The sequence below is a fragment of the Mesoplodon mirus genome (genome assembly GCF_964341445.2).
Source record: "Mesoplodon mirus genome assembly, chromosome: 5".
Classification (NCBI taxonomy): domain Eukaryota; kingdom Metazoa; phylum Chordata; class Mammalia; order Artiodactyla; family Ziphiidae; genus Mesoplodon; species Mesoplodon mirus.
In genome coordinates, this window is record NC_138980.1 from 123,315,147 (window position 1) to 123,341,396 (window position 26,250).

The window sequence follows — 26,250 nt, forward strand, 5'->3', positions numbered from 1 at the left end:
AAAAAGTCTCTTGCCTCTTCGGCAGCTCCAGAGTTTTCCCGGACTCCCTCCCGGCTAGCTGTGGCACATTAGCCCCCTTCAGGCTGAGTTCTCGCCGCCAGCCCCAGTCCTCTCCCTGCGCTCTGACCGAAGCCCGAGCCTCAGCTTCCAGCGCTGCGTGCCCCGGCGGGCGAGCAGACAAGCCTCTCGGGCTGGTGAGTGCCGCTCGGCTCCGATCCTCTGTGTGCGGATCTCTCCGCTTTGCCCTACCCAGGTATGTGAGGAGTTTCTTGCCTTTTGGGATGTCTGGGGTCTTCTGCCAGCGTTCAGTAGGTGTTCTGTAGGAGTTGTTCCACGTGTAGCTGTATTTCTGGTGTATCCGTGGGGAGGAAGGTGATCTCCGCGTCTTACTCTTCCGCCATCTTACCCGGAAGTCCTGTAGGATTCTTGAATTAAACACTAAGGAGCATAATATTATTTGAAAGTACATTATGATAACTTTAAAAGTATATACTATAAATCTAAGAGCAATTACTAAGAAACAAAGAAGTAACTAATATGAAATAAAATCATTAAAATTACTCAACACAAAAGAATGCAGAGAAAGAGGGAAAAAGAAAGAGCAGATGCAAAAAATAGAAAACAAATATTAATGTGATAGCCTCATATCCTACCACAGAGATATTTTAATTAAATTACAGTGATTACTAATTACATTAAATGTAAATGATCCAAGCACAATAATTATACCAAGTATATATGATCTTAAAAAATCTACTTTAAATATAAAGACACAGATTAGTTAAAAGTAATAGGATAGAATAAGACATACCATTCAAATACTAAATATAAGAAAGCTGGAGTGTCTATAATGATATCACATAAAGTAGATTTCAGAACAAGCTATACTCAGGAATACAAAGGACATTTCATTATGATAAAGGGGTCAGTTCATCCAGAAGACATAACAATCCTAAATATGAAAGCACTCAATAACAGAGCTTCAATATATATTAATCAAAAACTGATAAAACTGAAAAGAGGAATAAACACATCCACAATTATACTTGGAAACTTCCTCTTGCAGAAACTGACATAACAAATAGAAAAAGAATCAGTAAGTATATAAAAATACCATTAGTCAACTTGGCATAATTTATATTTATCCCACTACTCAGTAAGAGCAGAATGCACATTTTTTTAAGGTACACATGTAACATTCACCAAGATATGCTATAGGCTAATCCATAAAAAAGTCTCAATATATTTAAAACATTGAACTCATACACAGAATGTTCTCTGATCACAGTGGACTTAAAGTAGAACTCAATAACAAAATTATCTGAAAAATCCAGATATATTTGAAAATTAAACAACATACTTCTAAGTAACCCATAAGTCAAATAAGCACAAGGGAAATTAGAAAATATTTGAACTGAATAAAAATGAAAAGAAATCGAACCTTGTAGATGCAGCTAAAGTGGTACTTAAAGGGAAATATATGGCTTTAAAAGCTTTTGTTAGAAGAAGCGTCCAAATCCAGTGAGCTAAGATTCCACTTAAGAGTCTAGGAAAAAAGAAAGAGCAAATTAGATCTAAACTAAGAAGAAAGAAGGACATGATAAATATAAAAGCAGAAATTAACATGTAGGTGACAAATAAACAATAGACAAACTCAATGTATAACAAAGATGGTTTTTAGAAAGGTCAACAATATTAATAAACCTCTAGCAAGATTGGCCAATAAAAAAAGACAGACAACACCAGTTATTGACATCAGTCACCCTATAGGCATTAAAAGGGTAAGAAGAGAATATTGCAAACAAATTTATGTGAATAAATTAATAATTTAGATAAAATGGACATATTCCTATAAACACTCAAAGAACCAAAACTCACTCAAGAAAGAATATTTTTAAATCTAAATTTCCCTAAAGGAACTGAATTTGTGTTTAAAACTTGCTTACAAAGAAAACTCCAGTCTCAGAAACATTCTCTGGTAAAGCCTATAAAACTCACAAGGAATAAATAATACCAACATTACACAAACATTTTCATGAAATTGAGCAATAGGAAGCCCTTCATAATTCATATTATATGGCTAGAATTATCCAGATACCAAAGCAAAAAAAAATTAAAAAATGAAAAAGCTAGACATTATAAGAAAAGAAGATTGCAAATATATCACTGAACATAGATGCAAAAATCCTAACAAAATTTAGCAAATCAAATCCAGCAATATATTTTAAAAACTAGTATACCATGACCAAGTTGTATTTATCCCAGGAATGCAAAGTTAGTTTCACATTCAAAAGTCAATCAGTGTGCAAAAGAATGAAGTTGGACTCTTTCCTCACACCATATATAAAAACTAAAAATGCATCATAGACAAATTTAAAAGCTAAAATTATTCTTAGAAGAAAGCATAGAGACAAATCTTCATGATCTTGGATTTGGCAAAGGTTTTTTAAATACAATACCAAAGTACAAGCAACAAAAGAAAAACTGATAAATTGGACTTCATCAAAATTAAAAACTTTTGTACATCAAAGGACACTATCAAGGAAGTGAAAAGATACTCCACAGAATGGGAGAAACTATTTGAAAATCATATACCTAATTAGGGTTAATGATCCAGAATATATAAAGAACTCTACAACTCAGCTACATAAAGACAAACAACCCAATGGAAAAGGGGGCAAAGGACTTGAATAGAAATTTCTCCAAAGAAGACATACAAATGGCCAACAAGCGTATTAGGGAAATGCAATTCAAAACCACAATAAGATATTACTTCATACGAACTAGGACAGCTAAAACTTTTTTAAAAAGAAAAATAACAAGTGTTAGTAATGATGCAGAGAAACTGGAACCCTTATACATTGTTGCTGGTGGGAACGTAAAATGGTGAAACTGCTATGGAAAACAGTTTGGCAATTCCTCAAAAAGTTAAACACAGAGTCACCATATGACTCAGAAATTCTACTCCTAGGTATACATCCCAAAGAATTGACAGCAGATGTTCAAAAACCTTTTCATGAATGTTGATAGCAGCACTAGTCACAATAGCCAAAAGGTGGAAACAACCCAAATATTCATCAACAGATGAATGGATAAACAAAACGTGGTATATCTATACAATCGAATATTATTCAGCCATAAAAAAAATGAAGTGCGGATACATACTACAACATGGATGAACCCTGATGACATTATGCTAAGTAAAAGAAGCCAAACACAAGGACCACATATTATGTTTCTATTTGTATGAAATATCCAGAGACAGAAAGCAGATTAGTGGTTGCCAGGGGCTGGAGGAAGATGTGAATGGGGAGTGACTGCCTAATGGGCATGGGGTTTCCTTTTAGAGAGAGCAGAATGTTCTGGACCTAGAGAGTAGAGGTGGTTGCACAACATTGTAAACATACTTAACAGCACTGAATTGTATACTTTAAAATGGTTTAAATGGTGAATATTATGTTATGTGCATTTACCACAATAAAAAAACCAATCAATATAATTCACTACTTTAATAGAATAAAAGAAAAAACATACCATCATCTCAATAGATGTAGGAAAAGCATTTGACAATTTGCTACCTATTCATGATAAGAACTCTCAATAAATCATGTATAGAAAGAAAATTTTTCAATCTGATTTAAAAAAATCTATGAGGGCTTCCTTCCCTGGTGGCGCAGTGGTCGAGAGTCCGCCTGCCGATGCAGGGGACACGGGTTCGTGCCCCGGTCCGGGAGGATCCCACATGCCACGGAGCAGCTGGGCCCGTGAGCCATGGCCGCTGAGCCTGCGCGTCCGGAGCCTGTGCTCCGCAACGGGAGAGGCCACAACAGTGAGAGGCCCGTGTACAAAAAAAAAAAAAAAAAATCTATGAAAAACTGACAGCAATCATCCTACTTAAACGTGAAATGAGGAACAGAGGATCAGGAACAAGGCACAGACGTGCACTATCACCAAATCTATACTGGAGGCCTTACCCAGCACAGTAAAGAGATAAAAAGAAAGAAAATACTCAGATTGGAAAGGAAGAAGTAGAACTTTATTTATTCACAGACAACATAGTTGTGCACATAAAAAATCCTAAAGACTACAGAAAAAGCTACTAGAACTAACAAGTGAATTTAGCAAAATTACAGGATACAGGTCAACAATCAACATTCAATTGTATTCTATATACTAACAATGAACAATTGGAAATTGAAATTTAAAATACTATTTACAATGATATTAAAAAGCATGAAAGTTTCTCTCTAGATCTCCACATTGAAAGCTATAAAACACTGCTGAGAGAAACTAAGAAGTCCTTAATAAACAGATACGTATAATATTCTTGTATCAGAAGACTTTATATTGCTGAGATGTCAATTCTCTCTCAATTGATCAATAGATTCAATACAATTCTAATCAAAACCCCAGCAGGTTTTGTTGTTGTTGTTAGAAACTGTCAAGGTGATTCTAAAATTTGTGTAGAAATGCAAAAGACCCAGAATAGCCAGATGAATTCTGAAAAAGAACAAAGTTGGAAGATAAACAATACTTGATTTTGAGATTTAATATACAGCTATAATAGTAATCAAGACAGAGTGGTATTGTCATAAGGATAGTGTCCACATACAGACTCAGGTTATGAGAGTCAATTAATTTGCAATGAAAGTGTCAAGATACTTCAATGGAGAAAATACAATCTTTTCAACAAATGGTGGTGGAATGACTGGATATCCATACACAAAAACAAAACACAAACAAGCAACCCTCATCCCTTACCTTACACCAAACACAAATATTAACTAGAAATAGGTCATAGAACTAAAGAAGCTAAAACTAAACACAGGAGAAAATCTTTACGAACTTCAGGGAGGCAAAGATTACTTAGAAAGAATGTAAAATGCATAACCCATAAAAGAAAAAAAACTTGATAAACTGGAATTCAACAAAAGTGTAAACGTGTGCTCCTTTGAAGATAATTTTAAGAAAATAAAAAGGCAAGCCACAGACTGGAAGAAATATATATTCAAAGATGTATCCAGAATATATAAAGAATTCTTACAATCAATAACCAAAAGACAACTCAATTAAAACTTGGGCAAAAAGTTTGGAACAAACACTTCACAATACAAGACATTAAAATAGCCAGTAAGCACATGAAAAAAAATGCTCAGCATCATTATTAGTCACCAGTGAAATGCAAATAAAGCCACAATGAGATATCACTATACATCCTCCAAAATGGCTAAAAATGGAAGAGGCTGACAATACCAAGTGACAACAAGGATGTGGAACAACTGGAACTCTCATACATTGCTGTTGGGAATGTAAACAGTCTGACAGTTTCTTATTAAACATACACTTACCTTACAACCATGAGATTTCAATTCTAGGCACTCACCCAAGAGAAATGAAAATATATGCCCAGAGGCTTGTCTAGAGCAGCGCTTAAAATAATAGCTCCAATCTGGAAATAACCCAAATGTTCATTACCAGGTGAGTAAATAAATTGTAGTACATCCATAAAACAGAGTACAACTCAATGATAAAATGTGACAAACTAATTGATATACGCAGTAATATGGACAAATCTCAAAATCATTATACTGGGTGAAAGAAGACAGACACAAAAGGCTCATGTACGATTTTCTTGATATTAAATTCTAAAAAAGATAAATCTAGTCTACTGTAATAAAAAGAAGACAAGTGACTACTTGAGGTCTATGGTGGGGTTGAGAACTGACTGGGCAGGAGCACAAGGGATGGGATGCCAGAGCTGTTCTATATCTAGACTGCAGTAACGATTCATGGGCATATTCTGTGATTGTATACTTTGCCCAAACCAGCAAGCTGTACACTTCAAAGGTATGTATTTATTTTTTAAAAAAATTTGTAACATTTGCCTGATGCTATAGACTGAAGTGTGCCCCCCCAAATTCAAAGGTTGAAGTCTTAACCCTCAAAGACTATACTTGGAGATAGGGCTTTTAAGGAGGTAATTAAGATTAATGGGGTTATAAGGGTGGGGCCCTAATCTGATAGGACTGGTGCCCTTAGAAGAAGAAGAGACACCATAGAGCTCTCCGTGAGCACACAGAGAAAAGGCCCTATAAAGACATAGCAAGGGCTTCCCTGGTGGTGCAGTGGTTAAGAATCCACCTGCCAATGCAGGGGACACAGGTTCAAACCCTAGTCCGGGAAGATCCCACATGCTGAGGAGCAACTAAGCCCATGAGCCACAACTACTGAGCCTGCGCTCTAGAACCTGAGAGCCACAACTACTGAAGCCTGTGCACCTAGAGCCTGTGTTCCACAACAAGAGAAGCCACCGCAATGAGAAGCACCATAACTAGAGAAAGCCCGCGCGCAGCAACGAAGACCCAACGCAGACAAAAATAAAAAATAAGTTAAAAAAAAAAAAAAAGACACAGCAAGAAGGCAGCCATCTACAAGCCATGGAGAGAAGCCTCCCAGAAACTAACCCTGATGGCACCTTGGTCTTGGACTTCTAGACTTCAGAGTTGTGAGAAAATAAACATCTGTTGTTTAAACCACTCAGCCTATGGTATGAGAAATATACCTGAGTATCGAGCACAAGAAAATAAACTCACCATTCCTTACTAATCATGTTATTCCTGAGCCTATTTTGCCTTTAGCTGATTGAAATTTTTCTGGAATATGTATTGAGAGGCCAGCAGTTGTTTTAATTCTGTAGAAGGCCTTGGCCAACAGATCAGACAGCTGATGCATATGTTAGACCGAAAGTGATGGTGGGATTTTCAGACCTGTGAAAGCAGTCATTGAAACGACTGAGATCATTGGGACCAAGTGAAAGGAAGCTCACAAGAGCACCTCTGTCGCACCCAGGTGTGTGTCAGGTCATGTATCAGTGAAAGACTTGCTCTCTCTTGGCTTTTGGTTGTGCCTCACTTGGCAATGGCACCAAATCCATGGATGGTGGGCTTCTCTTTTTCTCTCTACCATCCCATTTATCAGATACATTTCTGCAACCAATGATTCCATCAGTTCTCATCTGTCCACTGATTTGGTTCATTTATTTAGAGCAATATTTTTCAGCTAACAAACTATGATCCACCTTTCTCCTTTAAAACTATATTAGGGGCCCTCAAAGGTTGGTTATGAGGAAAGGCTTCCAGGTGGAGGTGGACCTTTATTTGGACCAAGGCTTCACCCTGGCTCCCCTCAGCCTATTCTCAATACAGCAGCCAGCATGATCCTCTTACAGCTTAAGTCAGGCTCCATCACTCTCACCTGGCTCAGAGTCTTTACAGCAGAGGACAAGGCCCTCAGCAGCCTGACCCTCTGTGACCTCTCTGACCTCAGCGTCTACCTGCCACACTGGCCTCCTTGCTGTACCTTGAACATGTGGATGCTCCCTCGGGGCCTTTGCACCTGCTATTTCTCCTGCTTGGAATGCCTTTCCTAACTATCCGCGCGGCTCGCTCCCCATTTCCTTCAGGTCTCGGCTCAAATGTTACCTTTCCAGGGAGGCCTTCTCTGACCTCCCTAGTGAATGAACCAACATTCCCCACCCCACCTCAGGGAGTCCTTTCCGGCTTTATCTTCGCCCTGGTGCTCTTTCTCCCTAGCGCATACTGCCCTCTGACTTGCTTGCTTTCTCTTGATTCGCTCTCTCATTCTTTACCAACTCCCCACACCAGAAGGTAAGCACCAAGGGAGAGAAACTTTGTCTCGCACATGCAGGAGGCTCAGTAATAACTTGTTGCGTGGACAGTGGAAACCTGCTCCTTTTATAGAGTAGAAGTCAGAGGAAAGAAGCTACCATCCTCGGCTGCCTTCATCCTCCTCTGCCACCCACAGCTCTCCCTGGCCTCCAAATCTCGCTCAGACGGAAACTGAGAAAAGTCCTGCAGACGAGCATAGGAGGCAGGGCTTCGGGATGAAATAAGAATGTCAGCTACATGCGGGCCAAGGCAAGAGGCCATCCGGTGTCTGAGGCAGGTGGGTAGGATAATCCAGTGGCCCCTGGGCTCCCTCCCTCCCTCCTCCTGAGGGCTACACTTTCCACCAGGGCTTTCTCAGATGGACTGACCCAACTGGACTAGCCTGACAAGAGACTGGTTCTCTCAGCCCTCAGGCCACCCACGCAGGGCCTGGAAAAGACAGAGCCTTGTCCACCACCTCCAGCATCCCAGACAACATCATCATTGTCCTCTGTGTGCTGTGATGCAAAAGGGTTGGGACACAGTGCTTTTCCCTTCCTCCAGACGCCTTCCCCTCTCCTCCTTCCACCCTCCTCTCCCATGTTCCTGCTTGTTTTCCTCTCTTGTGCAATCCCTGCAGCTGTGCCATATTTTCTGCTATTGTAGAGATCAATGGGGGAGCTATGGCCCTTCCAACAGAATGGACTCCCACAATGTGAGTGACAGCATGTTGAGAACTTCCATGCCTGCCGCATTAAAAGATCTGAAATGCCCTTCCTTAAACAGAAAAACCTGCTCAACAAAAGACAGACGGTGAAAATACCTCAGTGGCCACTGTCCCTCGGAAAATGCCATTCTGAGATAAAACTGAGTTTTTCCTCTTTGAGACATAAAAATGTGTATTGCAAAACGATGCTCTTCAGGCACATATGCCATTCAATGGGTTGTTTGACAAAGAGGCTCATAGTAAATGCTTTGTCGATATTATTTATCTTAGTCTTCCTCATATCACCACCACCAGCCAGGACAGGATCTAGAACTCCCCAGCCTTCTAAAGCACTCTTGGGTTACTAAGAAGATCTTTGTGCAGTTTTCAAAATAGAGGAGACTTGATGAGGAATTGAATTTTCCTCTTCACATTCCATTCCTTTGCAAGAAAAATGGCCTTGAATGTTCCTTTTAAAAATGCTAAATGGAACTAGAAAAAAAGATCCTAAAAACTTAGAAAAATCATTTGCTTTCCTATTATTTAATCAGCCATAGCCTCCTAACACATGTACAAGGGTAAAGAACTCATGCAGTGTTAATGCATTTATGAGGTCACCTTCTTAGCAATGTCCCAACCACTCTTGGTAATGCTCCCCATAGATCTCACTCAGGAGCACTCATATTTGCAATGCAGGATATTGGCTGGCCATGTGTTTTAGATGATTGCCTTTTCATCCATTTATACTTCCATTTAATTTTCCTAATCATCTAGGGAAAACTTTGAAATCCCTTTCAAAGATCAGAACTGGGGCTGGGACTGGGGCAAGGCAACTAGACTGCAATTTTAAGGAGGCGCTCACTCTCAGATGCTGGCCCTGCCCTTGAAGACCTCCTTAAATTTTGCAGCCTAGGCTTCTCACTCTCAGGGTCATGCAAGTGACTCTGTCACCAATCTGGAAGCTGGGGTCAGACAATACCTTGGTCAGGGCATGTGTGTGCAGGGGAAATTAAACTGCTTGGGAGGCAGGAGACCTATGTTCCAGTCCCCTCTTTACCACTTTTGCCATATTCCATCAAATCTAAGATACCACTGATTGTACAAACACCATCGCTTGATGTACCATTATGAAAAAAAAATGCTGCCCATTAAACTATGACATAATGGCATAATGACAATTGTGTAAGATACAAGAATTGGCCTCGCTAGCCTCTCACAGCCTTGAATTTTTTCATCTGTAGTGAGGGATTAGACAACTTCTCCTGCCTTCAGTTTAGTTACTTGAGGTGATAGGTAATCCTTTTGCACATATCTCAATAATAAAACATAAATCTAGCTCTATGTACTTGTGGGTATCTTTTCTTTATTAAAAGTATTTGGCTGCTACTTTGCAAAAAAAAAAAAAACCACAAAGAAAACAGAACTGAAATTGCGTCATTCCTCCAATGACAAATATTTGCTTTATCAATATCAAATTTATACCCCATGCTCTATTTCCTTGACTCTCTTTGTAACCATGTAAACAATAACTTTTTGTTTCAGTGCCAAAGCACAGTGTAACCTTTTTGAAGTCATCTTAATTAGCGATTAAACTCAAGACACGTATTACCAACAATGTACCTATCTCATTGAAAAGTTGAAAACATCAGAAGCTAAAACTCAGTAGATGAATTCACAGGCAATGACAAATACATCACAATCACTGCCAGGCCAACAGCAATTGATAAGGTGCTGCCCCACCAGCAGTAGTCACAGATCCAGATGGGTAATCAATTCACAACACACTTGACTTTAATCTAGCACTGCCTTTCCTTAGCTTCATAGTAGGAAAAAGGATGGGAAATACAGTATGTATCTGCTGTCTCATAGGAAGGCCAGCAACTACTCCTGATGCAGAGTCTTGGCCTCCCTCTACCACAGCAGGGATGAACACAGTTGCTAGAGATGACGTGTATGGTTCACCCTGACCCAAAGAAGCCACAGCCTTCATTTCCTATTGGCTTCTATATTGCTCTAGTCCTGCAGGCCTAAGGCCACGTGACCGCTCCAAGTTCTCCCAGTCCCAGGGCAGTCCCAGGAATCTAGAGTTTCACAATAATCAAGATAGATAATCCACCCCAGGTATAGAGCCATCCACACTTAACCCTTATGTTTCCAAGGTAAAGTTGCTGTGAGAAGGTAAGTCTGCGGTCATCTTCCCAGGCAGGTTAATGGGAAAAGGTTCCTAGCTCTCAGGTGCCATTGACTGCAAAACACACCCTGATTCCAGGGGCATTAAAATTGGCAAGGGTACATCTTTGGGGGCTTCCCTGGTGGCACAGTGGTTGAGAACCTGCCTGCTAATGCAGGGGACATGGGTTCGAGCCCTGGTCTGGAAGGATCCCACATGCCGCGGAGCAACTAGGCCCATGAGCCACAACTACTGAGCCTGCGCATCTCGAGCCTGTGCTCCGCAACAAGAGAGGCCGCGATAGTGAGAGGCCCGCACACTGCGATGAAGAGTGGCCCCCGCTTGCCACAACTAGAGAAAGCCCTCGCACAGAAACGAAGACCTAACACAGCAAAAATAAATTAATTAATTACTAAACTCCTATGCCCAACATCTTCAAAAAAAAAAAATTGGCAAGGTACATCTTAGAAAAACTGAAATGCTGCTTTTACATGTCATTTTAATTGCTAACCCTAGTGGCCACAACTGAAATGGGGATGATCATTTTAATGAGATATTTAAGGGAACATCTCTTGTGTTCCTTTTCAGCTTTCAAATCGAATTATGAGCCTATGACTTTAATGTGTGTGAGCTGTTGGATTCTGACAATGGTCATGCAATGACTATCATACTAGGGCACACATGGAAGCCCTGGGAGCTCCAGGAACAGAGCCTCTGGGTTGTCTGTGCCTCTGGGGTGCAGCCTGGGGCAGGGCACACTGAGCCTGAAAGGCTCCATGAGCTTCTGAAGTTGCAAAATAATAATAGTCAACCATTTGTGACTCCCCTAGTATATGCCAAGCACTTTACACACATCATCTCATTTAACTGGCACAATAACCCAGTGAGGTAAGTATTACTCTTCCCATTTTACAGATGAGGAAATTCTGCTGGTGAGTGATGGAGCTGGGATTAGAAGTCAGGCAGCCCACTTCAGGACGCAGGCTCTTAACCACAATGCTTACCACCTCTCACCTACAGTCACCCTGTCTCACATGAGATTCACTGTCACTGATGAAAGTTTACTTGATACAAGTAGTAATACTGAGCCCCTTTAAAGAACACCAGGGAATTAAAAAAACAACACTTTTTTTTAGGCAATGGGGGACATGCAATAGGAAGAGAGAGGATTCCATGATGTAGCTTCAGAAACATATTGCCCTCAAATAAAAACAGGGTGCCTACACCTCAGTATGTGCCATCTGACAGAGACAGTGTATTATGGGCTGAATTGTGTCCCCCCAAATTCACAGGCTGAAGTCCTAGCCCCTACTACCTCTGAGTGTAACAGTATTTGCAGAGAAGGCCTTTTAAAAGATAATTAACATTAAATCAGGTCATTAGGATAGGTCCTAATCCAGTACAACTGGTACCTTTATAAAAAGAGAGCAGGACACAGATTTGCATGTGAGATAAGGCCACATACAAATCAATCACAGAAACCTGGGGTACCAAAAATGGGTATTTTAGTTCATGTGTCATTAGATGAACCCATATTAAACTTCTGTTTGTGTAGGTAAAAAAATGGTCAAATATGGACAATTTTATTTGTTCATCTTCTAATTATACATATTTGCAGAAAAGACCTTGGAACCAACAAGTCCTACCACCCCTAGTTTATAAATGATAGACCTGAGACCCATTCAGATGCACTGACTTATCAAAAGCCCAAAAACGTGTTAGCAGAAGAACTGGACCCCAAACCAGAAATTACATTTCCTTTTGTGAAGGCAAGTTGGCAGTATCTATTAAAAAGTACATATCAAATAGTAACCATGCTCTTTCACATAACAATTCCACCCCTAGGAATTGATCTACCAGAAACATCTGAATAGGTGTGCAGAAATATATAAATAAGAAGACCCACAATGCCAGCCCCATATGTGATGTGAAAATTTAGAAAGAATCCAAATGCCGACTCACGGGGAATTGGTTAAATCAATGATGGTTCATCCATCTGCACTCAAATCTATGTACCGGGGACTTCCCTGGTGGCGCAGTGGTTAAGAATCCGCCTGTCAATGCAGGGGTCATGGGCCGATCCCTAGTCCAGGAAGATCCCACATGCCGCGGAGCAACTAAGCCCGTGCACCACAGCTACTGAGCCTGTGCTCTAGGGCCTGCATGCCACAACTACTGAGCCCACATGCTGCAACTACTGAAGCCCATGCACCTAGAGCCCGTGCTCCACAACAAGAGAAGCCACTGCAAGGAGAAGCCCACGCACAACAACAAAGAGTATCCCCCGCTTGCCTCACCTAGAGAAAGCCCGTGTGCAGCAACGAAGACATAAATGCAGCCAATAAATTAATTAATTAATTAATTAAAGTAAGAGTAGTAATTTTAAAAAAATCTATGTACCATAGTTAAAAAGAAAGAGGTCACTCTCTTTGCTCATGTTAAAAGATGCCCAAATCATATTAAAAGCAAGAAAGGATACCTAGAAAAAGAAAATAAAAATGCAACTCACAAAAGATGTATTAATATCCATGCACTGAGGGGTATAAAGTACCCAACACTCAGTAGGCGCTTTTGACCCTCCCCACCTCCTCCATCTTGCATATCATTTGAATTATCGCAATGAATTCAAGGAGCTGGTCCGTTCTACCGCCTAACAGCTAGGTGATCTCGGGCAAGAAGCTTCAGTTCCCCCGCCAGTAAGGTTGAAAGAAATTATAGCACTTCCTTCAGAAGTTGTTGATAGGATTTTGTGAGACTAGGTACATAAAGTGCTTAGAACAATGCTTGGCAGATAGTAAGTGCTTAATAGATATGCACCATTATGGTAATGATGATGTTATTCATCTCTGGAACCTGAAGAAACAAGGTTTCTTTAGTTCATATTGTATTTACTCTGCTTTGTTTATCTCCTTTAAAAAATTATCTTGTAAGAAAACATAATAAATCATCCTGCTTATTTCCCTGCCTGAAATTAAATAAAAAGGCAGTGCTTTTTAAAGCAGTGCTTACCCCAATAAACTCTAGCAATATTAGGTATTCTGATACTTAATGTAGCCTCTAAAGACAATTTCATTATTTCATTACTAAACTGATAACCTGCTTTTCTGAGAAGTTAATATTAACAGAGTCATTCCCAGGTAAATAAATTGTTTATCAGGTATAACCCAAGATGCCTCCACAAAGTATGCAGTATACCCAGCCCTCTTCTGTTGAGGGATCAGTTTGGGCCTTCTCTACTCATTTAGGTAACAAGGTGGCTATGGCACAGGTCTTTCAAATGCACAGAAAGAACCTTTTATGTAACCATACTCTAACTTAAAACAGGACTTTCTATTTGAGGTCCTTCCCGGGGCATTCTAAGTATTAACTGAGCCAGCCAGGCTTATTTCCACAGACCTTAAACCTGAAAGATTTGTGCAGCCCTATAAACAGACTGGAATTAAAATACAGTTCACCCGGGCTTCCCTGGTGGCGCAGTGGTTGAGAGTCCGCCTGCCGATGCAGGGGACACGGGTTCGTGCCCCGGTCTGGGAAGATCCCACATGCCGCGGAGCGGCTGGGCCCATGCGCCATGGCCGCTGAGCCTGCGCGTCCGGAGCCTGTGCTCCGCAACGGGAGAAGCCACAACAGTGAGAGGCCCGTGTACCACAAAAAAGAAAAAAAAGAAAAAATAATAATAATAAAATACAGTTCACCCACATTCTGATTCTAATCTAGTATTTCTTTGGTCCATGGATGCTCTGTGGAACCCAGCGCAATTTAGACTCCAAAGAACCACTGAGCATGGGAAGGCTATGTAAGCTTGGCAAATCACTGTTACAGAAGCTCCCAGAATTAAAGGGTCTTTTCGAGCTTTTTGTGCCAGCTGAGGCTCCGACAGGTTGTGTGTCTTGCCCAAAGTTTCACAGCTGGTCAGTGGTACAGGTAGGGCTGGAACCCAGGTAGTAACTTTCCAACACAGATGCTCTTTCCACTGCTAGTAAATTATCATTCTTCCGTTTTTGCTTCTTGGAAAACCGAGCAAAGTTAAAACAGTTCATTCAGTGTCAGAGAGGCAGTCAAGTAGAACTGGCGATGCTAACCAGCAGATTATAAAATCCTAGAGGGCGGGTCCTCTGCCCCTCATCTACCCCCACCGGCCCTGTTTAAATGTTTTTGCTGATTGTCTCCCAACACACAGTTTAGAGGAAGTTTCTCTTCTAGGTTAGCGCTACGCGTTTAACTTCAGGTTCTGACACACGCGTCTGTGATTATCAGAGCAGGCACGCCCCCCAGTGCCCCGACCTGGCGGCCCGCAAAGGTTTGCGGGGGCCACAGCCACCACCCAACCGCGGTGGTCTTGCAGCCCTAGCAACTCGAAGCTCGCCCATAGCAACTCGTCAGCGACGTTTTTCTGGTTTTGGCAAACTGGAGACGGTAAATTGGTAGCAGATTGAGCCGGAAGCAGAATGGTTGGGCACGGCTAGTCTTGAGAGTACAGAGCGCCTTCTGAAGGCCGAAGACCTCTCGGCAAGCCTTTATAAATGCGGGTGCAATCCTCCCCTCCCGCAGCAGTCCAGGGACCAAGTCTACTTGATCCTGGTAACTGAGTGCGCTTCAGGTGACACTCGGACGCCCGGCAGGTCACCCCCAAGTTCAGAGAGGCAGCTCTCCTGCGCGGCTTCCGCCTTGGTCGAAACGCCTCTCCTGCACGGAAGACCTTTCTCACCCGCACTTCCCTACGCCCCACAGCGTGAGCCCCTTCTCTGCACCCACATTCCATCTCCCCCACCGGAGGCGGGTGGTATAAACCTCACGCTCCGTCTGGGTGCCCAGCGAGCGCACTCTGGGGAGCTGCGCGCGCGGGTAGGAGTGGGTCCCCCGGATCGCGGAGTCCCGGGCGCCGAAGCGCCTTGCCCTCCACCCACGCCAGAGGGCTGGGGCGGTGGGCGGTTCGCTCTCCAGGAGGGGAGGCAGCTCCGCAGCCACGGCAAGCGCGGAGGCAGGCAGGGGCACCGCGATCGCGCGGAGACGGCGTGGGAAACTCGGGGCGCAACAGGAGTCAGTGCAGCTGGCCCGACGTAGCAGCAGGACGGCTAGTGCCAGGGAAAGCGCCACACATAAGCCGACCGCGCTGTTGGTGGGCGATTGGTATTATTCGGAATTATAAACCGGGCGGTTACAGCAGACACTCGAGGTGCTCCCCTCCTGGGACGGAAGAAGGGAGTTGGGCACCAGGACACGGAGAGACCGGGGGTGAGAGGGAGTCTCTCCCTGGCTGCGGGGTGTCCTAAAGGGGTGTGGGGACAGCTCTGGGCACGGGGGTGGGAGGGGGCGGCGCGCGGGACATGCGGACCCCACGCACCGGGCTCACCTGGCGCGCACTCGGCGGGTCCATGCCGGCGGCGGGCGGCTGCTGGGCGCCCCGGCGGTGCCCTTGGCCCGCGCCGCAGCCCGCACAGAGGGCACAGGGCGACCGCACCCCACGCCGAGGGGCTGGTCGTTCCGCGGGACTCTGGCCGCGAGCCTGAGCCTCTTTGCGCCTTCACTCCCCAGGCGCGTCCCGAGCCAGCGAGTGCCTGGGTCCTAGCGCCCCTCTCAGGGTGTGAGCCCCGACTTTGAGCCCGCTTAGCGCCCCGCCACCCCCCGCCTTTAGCTATTCCGATCCCCGCAGCGCCCCTCCCGCCCCTCGAGGGAAGTCGAGTCTAGCCTGCTCTGCCCAGTCTGGCGTTTCTTGGGACTCGGAATCTGGACACGGAGCTTCCTCCTCACCATGCCCATCCTTTCCACTCTCTTCTCCGTGCGCCTCTACCCCCAAGAAAACACTGAAGGATCAGATTTGCCTCATTCCTCAACTCAAATTCGTATACACTATCATTTTAAAGAGATTCTAATGTCAGAGACATTAGTCATAGATAAATAGATAGATAGATAGATAGATAGATAGATAGATAGAGATCATTCTTCCTCAAAGTTAAAGGAGGACTTTTGTAGTCAAATGAATTTGTAAAGGACACCTGATTATGTGCCTGTTGCAGGGCGGGATAGGCTGGTGAGGGGGTGTTGTCCCTCAGCCTTAATTGTGCAGACAATTTACCAAAGCGAGTCAAACGTGGATCAAGCCAAAGTTACTGCTACCCTTACCGCCCCTCCCAATGTATTTTGGGAGCTGGAATCAAAGGCCTGGGCAGATACTATTAAGCTTTCAGACACTTTGAAAAAGTAATGGATCGGGCCCAATTAAATCCTTCAGCTGTGAATAAGCCTGGAATCCAGCTGTGGTTATTATCACACCTGCCCCATACCTGGCTCCTCTAGGGGGACGGATTTCTAACAAAGACCTAGGGAGCATTTACAAAGGCCTTTCCTCTCTCAACTGCCCACAGGGCTGAGTCAGTCCAGCCAAAACCAAGATCAACAACAGCAATCTTTTCCGGCTGACTTTCATCCAGAGAGGCTGATGCGACTTCTAATGGCAGAAAAGGAAAACAAGTCACTTTTAGAAGTAAAACCTAGTGCATAGGACACGGAGAGAGACATGGAAAAACATGATTATTTTAGTGTTAGCCATAATCTATAAAGGCCAACCATAAAGCATGAGAGCAGTATGAATATAGCCTTTATTGTCTTTTTCTAAGGAGCTCAAAGCCTTTTCCCTCAACAGCACCCCTCTCTGTGTGAACAGACTCTAAGATGACCTCCAGTTATCCCTACCTCCGGGCGTTCATGCCTTTGTGGACTCCCCTCCCCTTGAGTGTCAGGGAACCTGTGACTTGCTTCCTATACATAAAGTATGGTAAAGGTGATGGGGATGTCACTTCAGTGATTATGGTACACAGTCTCGCTAGGAAACGCTCTCTCTTGCTGGTTTTGATGAAGCAAACAGCCATGTTGGGGAGGCCCTTTGTGGCAAGGAACCGAGGGGGCCTCTGGCCTAGAGCCAATAAGAAACTGAGGCCCTTAGTCCACCAAACTGAAAAGAACTAAGTCCTGCCAACAACAAGGAGAGCCCAAAACTGAACCCTTCCCTAGTTGAGACTTGAGATGAGACTGTAGCCCCAGCTAACACAGAGGACCTGTATATCCATGCTCAACTTCTGACCCACAGAAACTGTGAGATAATTTATGTGTGTGTTTAAGCCACTAAATTTGTGGTAATGTGTTATGTACAACAGCAAAACTAATACACTTCCTCCTTCCACAGACGGAAAAGTAAGGCAAAGAAGATTAGGTATAAGGGTGAAGGTCATTGAAATCATAAGCATAATCTACCATTATTTCACAATAATAGCCTTTTAAGGCCCTGTATAGACAAGGAAAAGCAGAACAGCAAAGACATCAGAAGGTGAAAGATCAAGTTCAGTTGAGACTTGGGGGGTAAAGCAACACAACTTTAAGAAAGTCTGAAAATAACCCAGCGGGTAAAAGGACAGTTTGAAGAACTCAGGGTAAGTCAACCCAAGAAAAAGTACAAATATTTTCAGAAAGTAAAGGAAGAGGAAAACGAGAAAAACAATAATAACACCAAATCCTCTGAATCCCTTTTCTCATTATCTATAAAAGAAAAACAAAAGCCATATTATTTACTCCTGGAAGTGCGGGGATTTTCCAGAAGAGATGCTCAAGAAGTACTAGGGGGCTGGCTGTGCACATTACATGCCTGTGGCAACCAGCAGGTTGTCTACTGTTCCCGAGATACTGCATGAAAACAGACGGTGTCTCAAGAGTATTAGCCAGAGTTCTGAGGGTCTGAGTGTATTTGTTAGCTTCTCAGTGTCTTTGGATGCCTACTGTTTAAAAGTTTTCTATTCCATCCCTGCTATAATACAGCAAAATCAAGGCCAACACTTAACCCTGAAGGGGATTATGGAGTGATGCATGATTTTTAAAGTGAGGAAGAGAGGGAAGGAGAAAAGGAAAGAAAGAAGGAAGGAGAAGGAAAGGGAACTAAAGCAAAGGGAAGGAAACCAAGAAGGGAGAGAACAAAGGGGAAAGAACCCAAAGCACAGAGTTCCCAGTCTAGTGGGGGAGTGGCTGGAAAGTCTACAAGAACATAATGAAGCACTGTTCTCACACTTCCTGTTGCTTACTGGACATCTCTACGAGAGTCCCACCAACATTTCACAATGAAAGTTTCTGAACCAGGAAGCATCCTCTCCCTACCAAATCTGATTCCTGGTGGTTAATGCCACTAACAGCTCTCCCAATTCAAACCACAGCCATCTGGCTTCCCTCCTTCTCCGTTGCTCTCTGAACCAACCAGCCACCTCTTCCACTGTAGTGTCACTGGCCTGTCCCTCCCTTTGCACCCCTATTGCCAGGAGTGAAACGGTGCCCATGTCTCTCCCTGGACTAAGCCAGGTAAGTAGCAATAGCCAACATGGGATGATTTAACTCAGAGGGGCTAGAGTCCAGCCCACCCCCTGCTCATGCCCATAATGTCTCCTCCACCCGGCTTTTACATGGCTTATAATTTCCTTGGAGTGTTTTTTTGTTGTTGTTGTTGTTGTTTTGGTCCTAATTGGTTCAGCATTGCTCTATCCTAAAATTTAAACCTGTAAATACTTCTATCTGTGGCGACTCTTTGTGCCTTTAAAACCTTCATAAGACTGTGTACTGTGTATCTGATACTCTCTTCTTTGAAGAGCAACTTAACGCAATGCTTACTTAGGAAGAGTAAACATTTCTGGGGTAAAAGGAAATGGGCAGCAAAAACCAACTTCACCCATTCCACAGCTTTGCCTATGGCCCTATGGGTCTAGCTGTTTGGAATATGAGAGGGAGTAAGGCAGCTCATGGTTGGTTGTTGGCTGTTGGCTTTTGGTGGCACCAGACGTGTACTGGCATCTACCTGTTTCAGTTCCATAACCCAACAAGCAGAGATACATGGGGGGGGGGGGGGAGTTGTTTTCTCATAGGGAATAAATAGAAGCCTGACCAGGACTTCCCTGGTGGTGCAGTGGTTAAGGATCTGCCTGCGAATGCAGGGGACACAGGTTCCATCCCTGGTCCAGGAAAATCCCCCATGCTGCGGAGCAACTAAGCCCGCGAGCCACAACTACTGAGCCTGCGCTCTAGAGCCCACAAGCCACAACTACTGAGCCTGCGCTCTAGAGCCCGCAAGCCACAACTACTTAGCCTGTGTGCCACAACTACTGAAGCCCCAGTGCCTAGAGCCTGTGCTCCGCAACAAGAGAAGCCACTGCAATGAGAAGCCCGCGCACCACAACGAAGAGCAGACCCCACTTGCCGCAACTAGAGAAAGCCCACACGCAGCAATGAAAACCCAACGCAGCCAAAAATAAATAAATGTATTAAAAAAAAAAAAAGAAGAAGAAGCAGCCTGACCACTCAGGGCTGGAAGAGCAGCAGCTATGTATCGATAACAAGACTTTGGTTCCACTGATGAGGTTAAAACAAATGGGGTGCACTATTTAGGCTCCTCTGAACATATCACTGGTCATTCTTTGAAGATTGAAGATGTTGATAGTGCTGACAAGCTGGTACTTACATGATTGCCACAATATGAAAGACCAGTACCTTCAAGTGCTACCAGCATTTGGCAATTTCTGGAGAAATTAAGTCCATGGTTTACCTTCTATGGCAATATGTGCGTTAAACTCCTCTTGTAATTCTTCCATCCATTTGGTATAGCATTATCCCATTACCACCATCCCTATCCCGAACCAAAGGAATACACAGTAACATTACTGACCTTCTGACAACAGACTTGGAGAGGCCACTTAGTGTCACCTGTGGCCTCCCTTACTCTAAATATGTGAGTAGATTCAGGATCCTAGCCCCAGTCTTCCCTAATCATATTGAAATCTCAGTCCAACTAGCAAAGCCACCCTAAGGAAACCCAACACACCTCCTACAGAATTCTAGATCAGACATTCTCCAACCTGGATCCCTGTCCTCAGGAGGGCTCAAGTCAAAGAGAGAGAGGTATAGAGAGTTTTGAGTAAACCTGTCTTGTCATACGGATGGGCATTAGCCCTGTGGCTTGGAGTTACAGATCTGCAAAGATTAATTGTGGACTGGGAAGTTTAGCATTACCAATAAAATCTCTCATCATTATTTCTCAGGAGGCCAGAAGCATAAACTTGCACTTGTATCTGAAGAGAGCCCACTGTGCCCAAGTATTCCTTCGAGTGTGTTTGAGAGCCTGACCCCTCCCCCACTCACTGACACTTATACCCAATATATATAAAAAACAGATTGGAAACAAGATGAATCCATACTGCTTACATTCTAGTGGAGGGAAGAGAGACAATTAACATGAAAAAATAAAAGAAAGAAGAAGATCATTTTAGCATGAGCTGAAGATAATAAAACAAATGATTGCAATAGAAAGAGATGGAGAGAGGTGAGTTTGGAAGGTCAGAGGGGGCTATTCTGGGAGGGAATGTTTGTACTGACACATGGATTGTCCCAAGGAGCTGGGAATGCAAAGATGTGAGGGAAGAGGGTCCCAGAGAGGGGAATGGCAAATGCAAAATCCTTAAGGCTGCACAAGCTTGGTAAGTTCCAGGAAGAGACAGGAGGCCAGTGTGGGTATGGCCTGGTGCAACAAGAAGCCTGGTGACAGTGTTAGGCAGAGAAGAGACATGATACAATTGGCTTTTTGAAAAGATCACTCCGGCCACTGTGTGGAGGATCCGTGCTAGGGATTCATAGGGCAGCAGGAGGCTGTTGCCACAGCAGGAGGCGGTGATGACTAGGGAGAAAGCAGCGGAGACGGTAGAAATGATCAGGTTGGGGATGCATGGTTTTGAATGTAAGGCTGACAGTACTCATGATGGAGTGCATGTGGGGAGTGGAGTGAGGAGACAGAAGAAACAGTAAAACCCCCTAGGTTTCTGGCCTGAGCAGCTGGGTGGATGGCGGTGCCATTTACTGAGATGGGGAAGGGTGAGGAAGGAGCAGGAGAAGAATGGGTGGGAAATCAAGAGCCCAGCTTTGGCCTTGTTCAGTCTGAGTCCCTATAAGACATCCAAGTGAAGATGGCAAGGAAGCAGCTGGATCTGTGTCTGGAGCTCAGTAGAAAGGTCAGGACTGGAGCCATACATTTGGGAGTCATCAGTGTGTAGATGCTTCTGTAAGCCATGGGGTGTGTAATCAGAAAGGGCGGTGAAGTGCGTGCTGGGCCTGCCAACCCTTCGAGGTTCAGCAGAGGAGATACCAGCAAAGAGAGGAAGGAGCTGTGGCCCATATGATAGGAGGAAAACCCACATAAAGAGAAGGAAAGTATCTAACCAACTTGTCCACTGATATGAAGAGTTAGAAAATGAAGAACTTCTGAAAGATTTTGCACAAGGGCTACACAACATGGAGACTTGTACATTATAAAGATAAATTTGGTGGTGGAGGCAAGCATGGGTTGGAGAAGGCTAACAGAGGCAGGGAGACAACTAATAATCATCCAGAAGAGGGGAGGAGAGCCTGAAAGACAGCACTGGCATCAGGAATGGTGAGGGGGGGGGAAACGGGAAAGAAATCCAGGGACAGAATAGGATTTGGAAACCAATGGGCTGTGAGTGGGCGACTCTTGGAATGCTGGTATTTCCCACTAAGACAGGCACTGGTTGGGCAAAAGCAAGCACTCTGGTGTGCAGTTTTGAGTCAATGGGGTCTGAGGTACCTGGGGAACACACAAGATGTCTAGCCAGTAAGCGGAAACAGGTCTGCAGGTGATGGGAAATGTTTCAGTTGGAGCTAAAAATTTGGGCATCATCAACATAAAGATACAAGAGGAAGCTCTGAGCAAGGGAGCTAAGGATCTAGCCTCGAAGGCTTTCAAGAGGTGAACAGAGAGGGCTGGACAAAGGAGACTTCAGTTGAAGGCCAGAAGGTAGGTAATCTGCCCTCTGGCCAGAGGTCCATCCCAGCCTAACATCTTCCAGGCCAAGGACAACAAAATTCTCAACACCTGAAAGACTGCAAATGGAGAGAGTTACTCCCTAACAGAACTAGTATTCTTATAGAAAATGAAATATAGCCTTACACACACACACACACACACACACACACACACACACCCCCTCTTAAACCAACAAAACTTTCTGGGGCTAGATGTTTTATCCTCCATTAAAAAATCAGTTGAAGGAGGAGGAAGTAAACTAAAAAAACACTTCTATTTTCCAAATTTATCTAAGAATTAAAATGCATTTTAATCAAATTCTCAAACTCTAGCAGGCTTTCTTGAAAAATGAGGGCAATATAGATAAATTAAGACATCCAGGGACTTCCCTGGTGGTCCAGTGGTTAAGACGTCGCCTTCCAATGCAGGGGTGCGGGTTCAATCCCTGGATGGGGAGCTAAGATCCCACATGCCTCCGGCCAAAAAACCAAAACATAGAACAGAAACAATATTGTAACAAATTCAATAAAGACTTTAAAATGGTTCACATCAAAAAAAATCTCTAAAAACAAATCCTTGCCCCTTAGATTTTGACCAACACTATTTCTTTGTTCCCCCTCTGTTCCTCGTCCCCAACTTATTTTTTTCCTCCCATTCCTAGTCATAATACTCAAGGGAAAGACAAGAATGTACTGATTAACAAAACCTCTGGGAATGAAGCAAATTTGTAAAAAAAGTTGTCCAAGTTTTAAAACCAGCCAACCACCTTCATAAATCAGGTGGATCCGTGTTAACACACATCGTGTGGGTCCATAACAACGTTTCTGAGACCTTGGACCCTATGTTCAGTTGCTAGGGGCTAAGAAAAAAAAAAAGCAAACAAATGAGCATGGCTAAACAAAGAACGCTCCTCACACACCTTCCACTGGTTTGCAGAGTTAAAGGTAAATAGTACCGATCTTCCCAAAAAAACCCTGCAATCCATGAGGTTTCTCTAGACATCCCCCAGCCTCCCTTGCTGTACCTATTCTCTCTTCTCTCCTGTCCAGACACCGGCTTTGTTCCCTCCTGACCTCTTGCTCCTCTTCTCTAGGGTGAGGAAGGGATGAACCCTCCGCCTGAGTCCACTGATTGGCTGATGGCACTTTGGTGTGAATGCATCTGAGTCCAAGTGTTACCTTAGCCAGTAATGTGCGTCTCAAGACATTTACTTACTTACTTACTTATCTACTTACTGATACTTTCTTACTTCTTTATTCTGCGGTTGAGGGAGAAGGCATGGGTGGATGCCAGCAATGAACAGGTGGGATAGTCCTTCAGGACCCAACTTTCCTACCGGGAGACGTCCAGCCCGTGTAGGGTGCCCCCCTATTGCTCCCACAGCAGCCTGCGTTCTGTGTAGCCAGCGCTAGCACTTCAGTTTCCTACGTCATGTCTGTGGCTCCTACCAGACTAAGCTCCTTGAGGGCTAAGTCACTGAATGAATAAATGAATGAATGAATTGAGATTGGAATGCAGGAGTTATAATGTTGCCCTCTTAAGCTGCTGAAAAAGATTGAAAGATTGAAAGGAGACATTATCCTTTATCTCCCCAACACCGTTAAATGGCCTTTGTTCCTGGGACGTCCTTTGACCTAAAAAGTACTAGAATCAGAAAGATAAACACTGTCATTACCTGCTTCTCCTGGGTCTGAGAATGTTAGGTCCTGACCCTAACTTTGGGTTCCCCTGACCTAAGACCCCAGACTCACATTTACGCTGCTTGGTGTTCTTGATGTTTCATTCATCATGTTATTCCAATAAACAGTTATTGGGGTCTACTAAGCTCCAGGCATAGTACTGGGTATCTAGGATTCAACAATGAAGAAACCCAGCCCAATCCCTGTATTCACCAACCTCGCAATCTAGCTGAGTTACTATTTAGTGAATCGTCCCAGCCAAAGACTCCTTCGCCAACCATGCATTCATCTATCCATCCAATCTATTTTCTGTGTTTCTTAATTCTTTTAAATTCCTGAGAACAATAGGGGTGTTTGGAACATATTTGTTAAATGAAGACTTACCGTAGTTTGGGTTGTTTTGGAATCATATTACTAAAGCTAAAAATATTCAAAAGCTAAAAAGCATTGTGCTGGATAGTCTCTGTTTGCCCCTCCAGATGGGCTCTCCATCCTTCCTCCCCGACCCTGTGCCCTGGGAGGCTGACCTGTAAGGAATACATCATGGGCCCCTTGGTCTCTGGCTTGCGAGAGCTGGGTTCAGCAACGGGAGGTAGCAGCATAGGATGGGAGCAGGGCAGTAGCTGTGTGTCTCCATCACAGCACAGAGCTTTCTCAGTCCCAGCATCTGCTGCATCTCTGAGCCCGTTACCATCCTCCTAGTGGCGTGTTACCATTGGCCTCTGGGTGGTAATAGCTTCTCGGCTCTCACTAGCCCATGGAAACTGCATCATCCCTTCTTGGTTTCCCGTAAGCCTGCCCACATCCATCCACACCTTTGTAGGGCAAGCCTTCATTGTTTCCTGAAGGGATTCCAATACAGAACCCATTTCTTTCAACCTCCAGAGGTGGAGTCACAAATTCCTAAAGAAAAGGGTCTACTTTCAATCTGTGGCCTTTACAGCTATTTGGAGCCACGTTGTGATTTTATTACTATCAGCCTACACAGACTGATTTTTTAAAATATATCCTATGGGTTGGACAAGATTATGCCAAGACAAAGGTCAGGCCTGAGATGCCAACTAAAACAAGCACACAAGGAAAAAAGTGACAAACGCTTGGCATTTCAAATTCCAAGAAGTCACAGCCAGTGGAATCAAGTTCAAACTTTGGTTGTGAGGTTGACATCTACCAATTCTAGCTCTTTCCCCAGGTCACACCCTAAATGGGACAAAGTGCCGCTTCCAAGTGACCTCCTTCTTTTGTTCACAAACCTGCCTCTGCCTGGAATACCTCTCCCCCTGCTTTGGTTCTGTATGTCCAATCCCTTCCCACCCTACTAGGTCTAGTGCAAATGGCTTCTTCATAAATGGTCAAGCTTTCTATGATTTTCCTGATCAGAAAATAGCTTTTTTTCCTCTAGAAACTTGGAGCATTTTGTCTGTACTCATTCATACCACTTACTACTCACTTGTGTTAGAATTATGTGTCCAGGTGTTTTTCTCACTCCTAAGGCTTGAAGTCCTGAGGGCAGGACGTCTTACATATCTTTGTTGCCTCCACTGCAGTGCTCCAAAAACTGAAATTTCTAACTAAATGTTTGTCGACTGACTAAATAAATGTATGAATTAACCACCAAAATTATTTTCACTTGGAATAGTGATATAATTTCTTCTGAGTCTCAGAAGACCAAACCAGATTTCACATTTTCATCCAGAAATAGCAAACTCATAAAAGCAAATGGCACTATATTTGAGGAGAAATATTTTCAGATTGTTTCCATATGTGTTTCTATATATAATGGTTTATGCAATATTTTAAGTCAAACTCAACACCATGTGGCCATGTATCTTAGAAGCTCATAATGATGACTTAGGTCAGAGCATAAGACAATAACAGAAAAGTTCTTAAAGATTTGTTCATTTATCCTTCAGTTCTGCTCATTCTCTAGATATTTCCTTTCCAGGCTTGGCTCTGATGTCACTTACTGTCTGTGACCTCCGTCTTCCCCAGGCAGAACTGCTCTCTCTCCTGAGTTTTTATTGCCCTTTGAACAGAACTTTGTTATGGCTTTCATCTCACCGCTCTGTGTTATTTTTGTATCCATGTCCCATTGAGACTAGGAGCTCCTCAGGAGCAGGGACCCAGCCTTGATCACCTACCTCTGTCTTCCCAGCACCTAGCATGGCACCTGGCACAGAGTGAGG

The 26,250-nt window shown here is 43.7% G+C and overlaps 1 protein-coding gene across 6 annotated transcripts in view; it reads right to left on the reverse strand.

The window, feature by feature from the left end:
* PDE8B (phosphodiesterase 8B) overlaps positions 1-26,250 on the reverse strand; it is a gene marked incomplete at its 5' end in the record, with an annotated part of 391,344 nt that overhangs the window by 281,919 nt on the left and 83,175 nt on the right. Inside the window, one exon of one of the 6 annotated variants that reach the window (XM_082621922.1) lies at positions 5,384-5,681. The exons of the other annotated variants lie outside the window; for them this stretch is intronic. Coding sequence (XP_082478048.1) covers positions 5,384-5,506 — 123 coding nt within the window. Of the gene's footprint in view, positions 1-5,383; positions 5,682-26,250 lie in introns of those variants that run through there. 6 annotated transcript variants of the gene reach the window in all.